Consider the following 12,258-nt stretch of genomic DNA (forward strand, 5'->3'; position numbering starts at 1 on the left):
GCCTGCCTGAGGCCTCAACCTTCCAAGACAGGCACTGCTTGTCACTGTGTACAGTGAACAGCTGTTAGGCCCTCTGGTCACCTTTGGTGCTTTCCATTCAGACCAATGGCTACTCGGGGATGGAGCTCACCTTGTTGGATCCTTCTTGCAAAGCCAAGATGAATGGTACGCACTTTGTTCTGGAGTCTCCCCTGAATGGCTGTGGTACTCGACATCGGAGGTCAGCCCCGGACGGTGTGGTTTACTATAACTCTGTGAGTATTCTCTGGAACAAAGCTTTACCTTTGTCATGGCATCGCTGGATATTATTCAGGGTTAGTCTCTGAAAATGAGGGGGATGGAGATAAAGCCAGATGTCAGTTCTCAACAAAAGGAGATGGACTGTAACCCTGAACGCTTGTCTTGTTTTGATTTATCAGTGTGTGTTGGGATTTGAAGGTCCTGTTTTCTCAGCTGGATTTGTGGTAATCTCACACACTTCCTTCTTCTATCTACTGATGGTTCAACAGCAGGGTGATTGCCTCTGGCATCCTGCTCTGGTCACACTGGAAGGTCCTTATGGGGCTAAAACCCCAAAGCCTTAGGGTGAGAAAAAAGTCCAAGAGTGAGAAGAGAGTCCTTCCCTCATGAGCCTAAAATCAGAAAGGAATCTTGATGAAATTATCCAGTTTCTCTACCTCTAATAAAGACCCCAAATTTAAGAAAATCTATTTTTGAAGTTAACTAAAAGAAGATTCAAGTTTCCTCCAAAAATAATTCATTGTAGTCACCAATCCTTGCCTTCTGGAAATCATTTCTGCCTGCTTATCTGAATCTTATCAGATGAGGCCCATCTTCTCCAGGGAGGGAGACTGGAGTACAAAACCCCACAGGCGTTTCAAAGAACCAGTTTTACAGATCGATTTTAAAATACGTCTCAGCACCCCACCCACAATCACTACGTGAGCCTTGTGCAGCGCGTGTTTCTGTGAGCTCGTGGCTCTGTTCCGCCACTGACATGGGCCAGGTCTCTAGCTGCTGGTTCATATGACTGCCCATCACCACACTTGACCCAGCCCAGAAAGGCAGCTGGAGAGGCCTCTGGCCAGTATGTCACATGGCTGTCCTGTAAGCTGGATGTATTGTTCCTAAGAGACCCTTAGACAGTTGGCGTGAGAAAGAGGTGCAACATGATTTCATTCAATTCCTTATTTCAAAGGCAAAGAAACTGAGCCCTGGAAAGTTCTGAGGCTTGGTCAAAATTGAGGGGCTGGTTATACAGGAGAGCCAGGACCAACTCTTCCCAATCTCATACCTGCTGACTTTTCCTCAACACCAGAGTGGCTTATGTTACTTGACTCATCTGTTAACTTTGGCATCCTATTCATTACAACACTAATTGTCTTGTGATTATCCAGTTTCTCTAAATATACAAGTGCCATGCATTAGTGATGCACTTGCTGTGGGTGTTTTAAACTGATTCTGAATTAGCACTGGCAGGAAGTGATCTATTGAGTTCAATCTTCAGTTGCCTCCAGAGAGAAGGGATATCTGGTCTGAAAAGGCACTTCTTTCTTGTTTGCTTTTCTTTTCTTGACTGTTAAGAACAAGGCATGCAGTCCCCCACCCTGTATGTGCCTTGGGTGCCTTCCTAGTTCCTCCCCACCCCCACCCCCCATTCTGCTCCCTCTAGTGAATGCTTCACTTTCTGCTCCAGTGACAGTTTGTAGGAATCTTCAGACTCCCTATGTATTTCTGTTTTCCATTATGTTTATAACTCAAGCATATGAAATGGAAATAAATTAGGTTTTGATTTGCAGAGTTGTTGTCTTTGAGTCACCCTTTCTGTCCTATTTATAATAACCCAGTACAGTAATTTCAGCAATGTGAAGGTAGATTGATGTGAAGAGAACATCTCCTTTTTCTGCACCCATACACAAGAAAAGATATTGGGAAGGATTAAGCAAAAGCAGAGTATAAGATCAAAGATGAGACGACAGCTCTGTGGAAACATTAGGCCCTTCTAACGTAAGCCAAATTTTCTACAAGTTTTACAATTTAAGGACCTTTTAAAAGGCTTAAAAGGTCCAGAGAGAGCTGTGAGATAGCTCAGTGGTTGAAAGCAATTACCCACAAGCCTGATGACCTAAGTTTGATCCCCACAATTCACATAGTGAGAGGAGAAAACTGGCTCCCACAAATTGTTATCTGATCTCTCTCTCTCTCTCTCTCTCTCTCTCTCTCTCTCTCTCTCTCTGTCTCTGTCTCTCTCTCACACACACAGAGAATAATTTAAAAATTATATATTAAAAACACCTTAAGACCCACCCATAAGAAGCCTCTCTCAAATAAGGACAAGCCTAGGATAATCCCACTAACTCTATTTTAATGCCCAGTGTCTCCTGCTATTTGAGAAGCATAATTATTCAACATAGTTATAAATAAATCTGCAGTTTTTTGCAAGGGGAAAATACAAATTTTAGTTCAGATCTTCAGCCTGAATTGGCTTTTCTGTATTTTCTTAGCACTTTGAAGAATCCTAAAAAGCTTGGAGAATCCACTCCTGCTGACGTTTATATAAAGTCAGATTTTCTGTTTGCACTTGAATTGTCACATGGGTGCTACAGGGTAGGAAGTAGGACCAGAGACATGTGGCATGGTGTTTTCCTGCCAACAGAGCAATAGCTGTATGCCCCCTGTCTTCTAGATTGTGGTGCAGACTCCATCCCCTGGGGATAGCAGTGGCTGGCCAGATGGTTATGAAGACTTGGAGTCAGGCGACAATGGATTTCCTGGAGACACGGATGAAGGAGAAACTGCCCCACTGAGCCGAGCTGGAATGGTGGTGGTAGGTGTTGGTCTCCCCAGATGGTTCTATGGATACATTGTTGCTCGAGCTGGGGGTGGCGGTGGTATGTGTTGGTCTCCCCAGATGGTTCTGTGGATACATTGTTGCTTGAGCTGGAGTGGCGGTGGTAGGTGTTGGTCTCCCTTATTGTCGTCCATTTGGTTTGTTTCACTGGGAAGTATCAAAAAATAAAATTGTGTGTTAAAGGCTAAAGCTCTTCATGTGACTGATGTGTCCTCATCTGTTGGCGGTTTTCCAGTTTAACTGCAGCTTGCAGCAGCTGAGGAGTCCCAGTGGCTTCCAGGACCAGCTCGATGGAAATGCGACCTTCAACATGGAGCTGTATAACACAGACCTCTTTCTGGTGCCATCCCCAGGGGTCTTCTCTGTGTCAGAGAATGCGCATGTCTATGTTGAGGTGAGATTGGTGTGTTATCCTTGGCTGTTCGGCCTACTACCCTGTGCAGCCAGTGCCCTGTGTAAGAAAATACCCTCTGCAGGTCCTGTGACATTAACTTGAGCACATTGCACAGGTCTCACCTTGTTTAGTTAGACATCTAAGTAAGGGCTTGGCTCAGAAAAGGCTTCCAGGTCACTTTCTGACCAAAAGGGAACTAGCAGGATTTTATGAATTATACTAAACGGATGTAGTGGGTTTTAGTAAATGTTGAAAAGAAAACTGAGCAAAGTGTAAAGCGTTGTACTTGTTCTGACATCAACACTTTGGGGATAGTTGCTTAGCCATTCGGTGTCAGAGTTATCCATGGACTGTTCTAAAACACCTCACATATCGTCTTGAACTTCCAAGTGAAAAGGTGTGTCTCCTGAAATCAACTCTGCTAAGTCATTATTTTAACAGCTACGCAAAACCATTTTTCACCTGGAAGGGTGGTCATTGTGCATTGCTTAAATCTGGAATGCCTATGAAAATAATAGACAGTGGTGGTAATAGTGAAATAACAACAGCTAATATTTATTACCGTTTTTATGATGCACTGGATCTGTCATGACTATAATCGTAATGAACTGACTTGCTAGAGGGACTCTGTAAGAATGGATTAATTATTAAAATCCAACTTTTGGATGAAAAATTAGACACAAGGCTGTCCAACATGATCCCTGCACCTGGTATAATACTTCCTTCTGGAGTCCTTTCTCCAGAGGTCATGCTGCTGATGGCCAGGTGCTGCTGTAGTATTTCCCCCTCAAATTGCCATTTGAAAAGGAATGAAACATAACTTCATATCGAGGCCAATATCTAAGTTCCCAGCCTCCATTCTGGAGAAGACAGACCTATGCTACAGGCTGTCTACTGTCCGTGAACCCTGAGCATCATCTGTAGTGTGACATAACTGGTCTTCTAGTCTCTTTGAAAGACATCATGGCTGCTTTGCATCTCACAGTGGTGGGTGAGAAGGGGTAGAAATGGCAGACTCTCATAGGTGAAAATCACCACAGAGCATCTATGTCTGTTTTGCAAAGACAGTGCACATGTGTATTGATTGGCACTGGGTTGAAGTGGCGCCAGCAGCCCTCCCTGCTGTTTTCTCCAGTCACACTGGAGCCAGTCCCTCTGCACTGGGCTCCCTGTTGTGAGCACCTTGGGGGAAGCCATGTTTTGTGTATGCTGTTCCTAAGCATGCATCTCCTCTGATCTGAGATTCCAGGTTTTTTCTGACTTGTCGGTATTCACAGTCCACAAGGGTCTTAGTCAGTGACTCCTACTTAGGCCACAGGTTTGAGAGGACACTGCTTAGCTGCAGTTTGCTGTTTTCTGGACAAATGCCTAGATCTGCTCCTTGATGGCTTTGTGATTTATGCTAGCCAGTGGCTAATCTGCCTGTGTATCCTTAAGTATTTTCATTTCTTCTCTCGACCCTCACTCTGTGAAGCCGGTAGATTCCCTCTCCTTCTCCCTTCTATTTTTATTTTTATTTATTTATTTGTTTATTTATTTATTTATTTGTTCTTGTTTTCTTTTCCCTTTTACATTATTTCACATCTCACATGCTTTCTGTTTGTTTGTTTGGTTGGTTGGTTAAATTTGGTTTAAAAGTAGATCAAATGGTTTTTTACTGCTATCTTAAATATCAAGTATGTTAAGAAAGATCTGGGGCTGGGTGGGTTGTTTTAAACTATTTTAAACTTGATTGAAACTACCAGAAATAAAGAGAATCTGTAAATGTTTCGCTAAATAGGATACCAGTTGACCATGCCTTGTCTTTCTTTCCTGGTTTGGACTCTGCTACTGGTAGGAAAATTTTTTACTTAAGTAAAATAAAACTTCATAAATCTTGGCTTAACCTGAGAAGCCATTTCTTGGTTTCTTCTCCAGCTGCCCTCTGTAGCTTTTCCTGGAACCTTCTGTTCCCTCTGGACCACAGTTCCTTCCATTAATCCAAGATCTTCTCCCCTTGGCCCCTCTTCTCCGGTCACTCCTGGGTGATCGCCAGTGACAGGATGGCAGCTTTCTTTTTCAGTTCATTTGGCTTAGTGGTTGGCATCTAGAGTCACACTACTGGGAGTTCTTACTTCTGAACCTGAGCTGTCTGCATGCACCTTTACTTCAGTGTTTCTTACACCAACTTCGTCTTTTATGTTAATTATGGCCATCATCCTCTAGGAGAGAGAACTGAGTCCTTGGTATGCATGAGGTATGTGCAGAAGCAGCAGAGCATGTGACGTCCTTGGCCTGGTCTCATTCTAAAACCTACAATCTTACTACTATTCACTTCAAGTTCACTCTACAGCAAGACTTGCTAATATTTTTCTCCTCAAAAGCACCCATAAGGAAATTTAGACAGTAGGTCTCAACCTTCCTAATTCCTCAACCCTTTACTGTACAGTTCCTCACTTTGTGGTGACCCCCAACCATAAAATTATTTCATTGCTATTTCCCAACTTAATTTTGCCACTGTTATGAATCATAAAGTAAATGTCTGATATGCAGGATATTTGATATGTAACCCCTGTAAAAGGGCCGTCCAACCCCTCAAAGGGTCTGCAACCCATGGGTTGAGAACAGCTGGTCTAGTCAGACATTCTGCATTGAGTGCCTTTGAAAGCAAGAAAAGAGTCAACGTATCTTTGCACGGTAAGCTTAGTTTGTGTTAAATGGCACTTTTTATTTGCAGCATGTATATAATTTACCACCTCAAGAGGATAGAACACCTTGTTCAGCAGAAATAACTCAAGGATAGTGAAAGTGGATATTTACAGAGTGTCGAACAAGGCGGCCACATTGTAATTACCTTCACCTTCTGCTCGTGCTCCTGTGACTATCCCATAGTTACCAATGTGGGATCTTTTGGGAGTGCTATGAATCAAAAATCCTGCATTGTCAGGGGATTCCCCTGGGCAGGCTCCAAATGCTAAGTTTATTATCTCTCTACCTTTTAAAGCCTTTGGGGGCTCCTGGTGGATAGGTAAGGACTAACTTTATTTCTAAAGTGTTTGGGTTTTCTGTTTATGTTTAGATTAGTCAAGGAAAGAGGCATAAGAGTTGGAAGAGAGTCCACACAGCAAGTTGCTCCACCAAACAACAGAGCCAGTTTTGTTCCAGGGTTTTAGCAGAGGTCAGGATAGCTGAGGTTTGAGTTCTGCTTACATTTGGCTAAGCACTACTTCCTGTTTCTGAACAAAGGAACCTTAATGAGATCTGGACATGATGCACAGAAGTGATTTGTAAGAGGGGAGAATAAATGACTTGGAAATGTGTCTAGGCTAGTTTTCCCTGAAGCAGCCTCCCCCACCTCCTCCACAGGCTGGTTTGGTCCTATGAACAGCTGGGACACTTTGCCAGGTTGGTGATAACCACTAAATTGCACTGTCCCTAATAGAAGAAACCAGAGGCCTGCTACTGACCAAGCAGGGTACATCTGTCACTTTCTGCTGTTCTGAGTCTGCTCTGCTTTCTTGCACAGTCATCCCGTCCTAGCTCACATGGAGCCTCCTCTGTCCTGAACTATTGGGCAGCATTTAAAACTTGTGTCTTGGTAATAATCCACTATCGTGATATTAGGGGCTTTACCTGTGTTTTGCTTATTTTGGGAAATCCACTTAGGTGCAAGGTTTGCTTTTATTTTACTTTATCTCTACGGACTTGAGGAAGCTCAGAGAAACTCTGCCCATCATATTGTAGGATAGCATTTGAATTAAACAATTTGCTGTCATTATGTCAAGTTTAAATGGACGATACCTTTTTATCAATCGGTGTATGTTACTATTAGAATTAGAAAGTTATAGATATTATAAAATAGAACATTGTCTCATCCAAAGAACTATGGCAGGATATTGTCTGGGTGACTAATGTAAAATAAGAAGCCAGCCTATTTCTGATCTGACCTTTATGTTCCTCTGCAGGTATCTGTCACTAAGGCTGACCAAGATCTGGGATTTGCCATCCAAACCTGCTTTATCTCTCCATACTCAAACCCAGACAGAATGTCTGATTACACCATCATAGAGAACATCTGTCCAAAAGATGACTCTGTGAAGTTCTACAGCTCCAAGAGAGTGCACTTTCCCATCCCTCACGCTGAAGTGGACAAGAAGCGGTTCAGCTTCGTCTTCAAGTCCATGTTCAACACCTCCCTGCTCTTCCTTCACTGCGAGCTGACGCTGTGCTCCAGGAAGAAGGGCTCCCAGAAGCTGCCAAAGGTCTGTGGGCTGTCATCTGTCTGGACTGTGATTTAGGCATGCTTGGGTAAAGAGGTGCAGGTTGAGGTCTTAGTTTTGAGGTTTTAAAGCCTTCCAATTGAGGTACCAGTGTGAACAGGGAACGGTGTGCTTTAGTATTTTGGAGATCACATTCTGAAAGTTTGTCTTTCCATGTGTGCTTAGTTGTGTCTTAGGAGTGATCAATCAGGACTGTTTTGCACCAAGGGAGAGGCCTGGATCTGGCTCTGTTGGTCAGATAGCACGCTGTGCCAGAAGGACAGGGAACTGAAAGGACAAGATCAGTGTGAGGATTAATTTTTCCAGGTCCCATGGAGACTGGGATTGCGATTGTTTTTGTGACCTTCTCTGTGTGAGTTATAGTGTTGCTTCTCTCAGGAGGACTTGTAGAGGAAATTAGTAAATATTTTACTTTTGCCGGGTCCTTATCAGTTCATCTTGTTTGCCTTGTGCCATTGCCCATATTAAACGGCTATGCTTTGTTACCAAAACAGAAATCAGAACCCTTTGACCTTGCTGGAGCCACCGCAGGGGTTCTGTCGGCCCGCCTTGTGTGGGACAGGTTTCTCCTGCTGCCACTTCATTTTTTTGTGGCCTGATGTAATTACATATAATTTCCTCCTGTGTGCTTATTCAGTAGCTGTGACACACAGTGTGAACTGGAGTCTTATTCTCTTGTCATCATGGGTCCACTGATGTCTTAGAAGACAGAATCAAAGCTGTAGTATTTGTATGTATGGAATCCTCTCATACAGACTGGAAGAAAAAGCAGCAGTGAAGATCATTACTGTTAAATAGATTTCTATTGACCTGAATTCCTTCAATCATTTTCCTGAGCAGTTACTGACTTGAGCTCTGTCTACAAATAAATGCACACTAAATCACCAGTAACCAGGAAACATTTGCAGGGGCTTGGGCTCTGTTTCTTCTGGAGTACTGCTACCTTAGGCCTCATCCAGAGATGAAAGTTACAGGGCACCTCCCTCCTGAGTAGGAGAGCAGAGGAGTCAGGAGATGCATGCAGTAAACTGTAGAAGCAGAACCATTACCACTTCCTTCTGCTTAAAGGCAGAATTTCCCTATCTCTGGTAACTGCCGAGTACTTCTATGACAATAGAAAAGGCCCAAGAACCTTCTAGGAAAAGGTATTGATGATCATTGAGTTCAGCTGTTCTTTGTTATGAATTACGTGTCTGGCCCAGGATCAGCCTCCACGTTAGCATTGCACGTTCTTTCTTATTTAACTAGAGGGCTGTCCAGACAGTAAGAGGAAAATATCGCTGTGAAGTGAACTACATCTCTTTTCAACAACATGCCTTGCCACAGAAAATTCAGTTTCCCTCTACAAGAAAACTCTTTTCAGGGTGTTCATTTTGGGGTGGTGTGGTAGGGGTGGAATGTCTTCTTGTGTAAGACCCAGAGAAGTATTCACTTTTCCAGAGGTGATGCCTCCTGCCCAGGTTCCTGATTCGTTTCAGAACTTAAAATATCTAGAAGCTGCTGGTCTCAGCTTCCACACCTGGGCATCATTCCCTCCCTCGGACCTATGTTCTACATTAAGCACAGTTGACCCCAGGCTAAGCCATGGATATGGTAAACTGATAAAATATTCACCGAGCATGTGTGAGGCACTGGATTAAATATCTAGCACCAAGAGGAAAAAAGTAAGCTAAATCAAAATAACAAAAAGGAAAAGAAATGCTGTTATAAGCCTAATGTTGTAGAGTGTAAAAAAAAAAAAAAATCCAACAACCGTGACAATGTGTTTGCCTTGTTAGATTATAAATATAAATTCTATCATTGTATAAAAATAAATGCAGTTTACCACAACTATAGACCAAAGGTGTTATCAGAAACCAGTTACACAAAGCCATTATGGTACAGAGCCAAAAACATCACTCCCGAGGTTCTCCCAGTTGATAGACTAACTCTGAAATGTCTAGCTCTTTTGTGGGGAAGGGGCAAGGAGGATATTTGTAAGCTGTCCGTTGATGGTTGCATCTTCCAGTATAGCCGAAAATACACTGGGTCTGCCTTATCTCCCTGGTTATTTAAGGTTCTTTGAAAAACGCACAGATAGCCTGTTTTTCCAATGGTTCATGATAAGAGGCCAGAGGACAATCATGTGCAGATCTGGGGAAGGTACTTTTCTCTGAGCCATGACTGCCTTGCTCTGCCTCTCCACAGTGTGTGACTCCTGACGACGCCTGTACCTCTCTAGATGCCACCATGATCTGGACCATGATGCAGAATAAGAAGACATTCACCAAGCCCCTGGCTGTGGTCCTCCAAGTAGATTATAAAGGTGAGAATGGTGCCGGGCAGTGGTGGCGCACACCTTTAATCCCAGCACTTGGGAGGCAGAGGCAGGGGGATTTCTGAGTTTGAGGCCAGCCTGGTCTACAGAGTGAGTTCCAGGACAGCCAGGGCTACACAGAGAAACCCTGTCTCAAAAACCGAAGGAAAAAAAAAGTAAAAGAAAATGGCGGCCTGTGGCCTGTCTTGTAAAGGTCCCTAAAACATACGTGGTAAGGGAGAGGGAGGACTCCTGCAAGCTTCCTCTGACCTCCACTGGCACAGCATGACATGTATGTGTCTGTGTGTACACACAGACACACAGAGCAGTTTCCTCTGTCCTTCACTTGCATGGTATGATACATGTACACTCATGTACATATAAACACACAGAGTAAATATATTTTTTAAGAATTTGGTACTGTACATCAAAGTGTAGTTTTATTCTAAAAAAAAAAAATCAAGGCTGGTGAGATACTCAGCAAGTTTAAGTATTTGCTGTCAAGCCTGACTATCTGAGTTCGATCCCTGAACTCATGGTAGAAGGAAAAAATCAACTTTCCCAAATTGGCCTCTGACATCCATTCACATGTATTCTGTGGTACACACACACACACACACACACACACACACACACACTTTATAGTGAACAAATAAACATAAAAAATTTTAAGATAAATTAAATGCCAGTTGGTAACTTTAGAAAATAATTCTTTGCCCCAAGAGATTTTAGGTGATTTTGTCACTATGGCTACGTTGTAATTTATTTACAGATTATTTATTCTTTAAAGAATAGATGAAGGGACCAGAGAACCAGCTTAGTGGAGGAGTCTAGGTAGCATGCAGAAGATTCTAAGCCCCACAGAAGAACAGGTCGTGGTAAAGGATAGCTCTGCCCTCTTACTCTCTCTCCATTACATTCGGATGTACTTCTGTGAGTGGATGCTGGGGCCTGCACACCATTCTCAACCCAGCTTCCTATGTTCATGGTTGTACTGCCCCAAGCTGCTATAGTTCATCAGAACCATGGATACCTTAGGGAACCTTATGGAAGGGCCGTGATCTGTGAACATTGTCCATTTAGGGATACTGGCAGAAAGAAAGTTGACATTTATAAATGAGTTTTCAGAACTTTGTACAAGAGCAAATGCTGGCCATCCTTATGCGCAGGGTTTCCATCCCTTCATGTATAAGAACACTCACCAAGCTGTGCTGAATAGAAGAGAAGGGACATGTCCTGAAATGTGTGGTGTGATCACCATAAGGACAGGCAGGGCTGCCCAGCAGCAGGGAACCCTGAGGGAAACCGTGAAGACAGCAGGGACAGTGCCAGGGGCCAGTAGGCCACAGCCTATCAGGGAACTGTCAACAGCTTTGGGGTGGGAACCAATGTGGCCGGGATGATCTGAGTAGTTACAATCTTCCCTGTCTAGAAACAGTCTGTCACTCTCCAGAAGCCTTGCCGTCTAAGGGTGTCAAGCTGAGAAAAGGCTGGCAGGGTGAGAAGGGGTGTTAGGCCTCCAGGGTAAGGTATTTCAGGATTAGAGTCACAGACCAAGTCCCTCCGCTCCATCCTGAAGGGCAGAGAGTTGTCTAATGAGAGCCAGTGAACAGCTTCACCCCAGCTGCTAGGCATTAGAGGGGAGCCATGCTGACTGGTGCTGACACCAGATCTGGGGTTTAAGGCTCCCCTAGGATTGCACTTTTGGGCTGGGGTTTGGCAGGATTAAGCAGTGGGTGGCTCTGGAGCAGGCCTGAGCTACCAAAGAGGCAGGTGGGTGCTGCCAGTGTCTCAGCATGGTTTGGCCTTTGTTGGAAGTGCTGTGCCTTTCGGGTGCACATTCCTTCAGAAAGGCAGGGAACATGGGGTAGGGACTGGCTCACAGCCCTGAAGTTGAGGGCACAGCTCTTGTTCCCTCCATACCCAACCGGCTGTGGCAAAACCTCTCAAACTCCTTGTTTCATGTTCTTATCTGGAAAGGGGGCATTAGAACGGGGACACGGAGGTGCCCTTCCCGCCTCAGCCATCAGCTGAGCTGCTGGGAAGAGCAGATTTCCCGTTCACTTCTGGCCATCCTAGACTCAGAACGTTCATCTGAGACGCTTATTGCGTTTGTCCTGAATGTGGTTCTTTTTACTTTATTGGTTGGTTTCGGGTCCTCTGAAAGGTGCAGTGGTGTCTCTTTAACTAGGCTGCCCAGATACTGCTGCCGTTTTGTTGAGTGTAGGGAAAGCAATATGAATAAAGTAACTGTGTTGCAGAGAGCTCATAGCTGGTCAACAGCTGGCTGTGTTTTGTGCTATCAAAGCCATTAACACTGCAGTCATATCACTGTCCCTGTCCCTCACCTATTTTGAGAGCACTCATTCAGTTGGTAATTGAACACAGCAGCTGGCCGTGCCCAGCGCCAGGCAGTACTTAGGCCTTAATATCCCAACACTATAACTTCCAGCAATTC

The 12,258-nt window shown here is 44.1% G+C and overlaps 1 protein-coding gene across 1 annotated transcript in view; it reads left to right on the forward strand.

The window, feature by feature from the left end:
• Window positions 1-12,258, forward strand: part of Tgfbr3 (transforming growth factor beta receptor 3) — a 179,234-nt gene that overhangs the window by 146,199 nt on the left and 20,777 nt on the right. The window contains exons 10-14 of the mRNA XM_034508479.2: window positions 102-254; window positions 2,687-2,827; window positions 3,087-3,245; window positions 7,190-7,486; window positions 9,692-9,809. Of these exons, the coding sequence (XP_034364370.1) occupies window positions 102-254; window positions 2,687-2,827; window positions 3,087-3,245; window positions 7,190-7,486; window positions 9,692-9,809 (868 nt within the window). The remainder of the gene's footprint in view (window positions 1-101; window positions 255-2,686; window positions 2,828-3,086; window positions 3,246-7,189; window positions 7,487-9,691; window positions 9,810-12,258) is intronic.

The sequence above is a fragment of the Arvicanthis niloticus genome, chromosome 7 (assembly GCF_011762505.2).
Source record: "Arvicanthis niloticus isolate mArvNil1 chromosome 7, mArvNil1.pat.X, whole genome shotgun sequence".
Lineage (NCBI taxonomy): Eukaryota > Metazoa > Chordata > Mammalia > Rodentia > Muridae > Arvicanthis > Arvicanthis niloticus.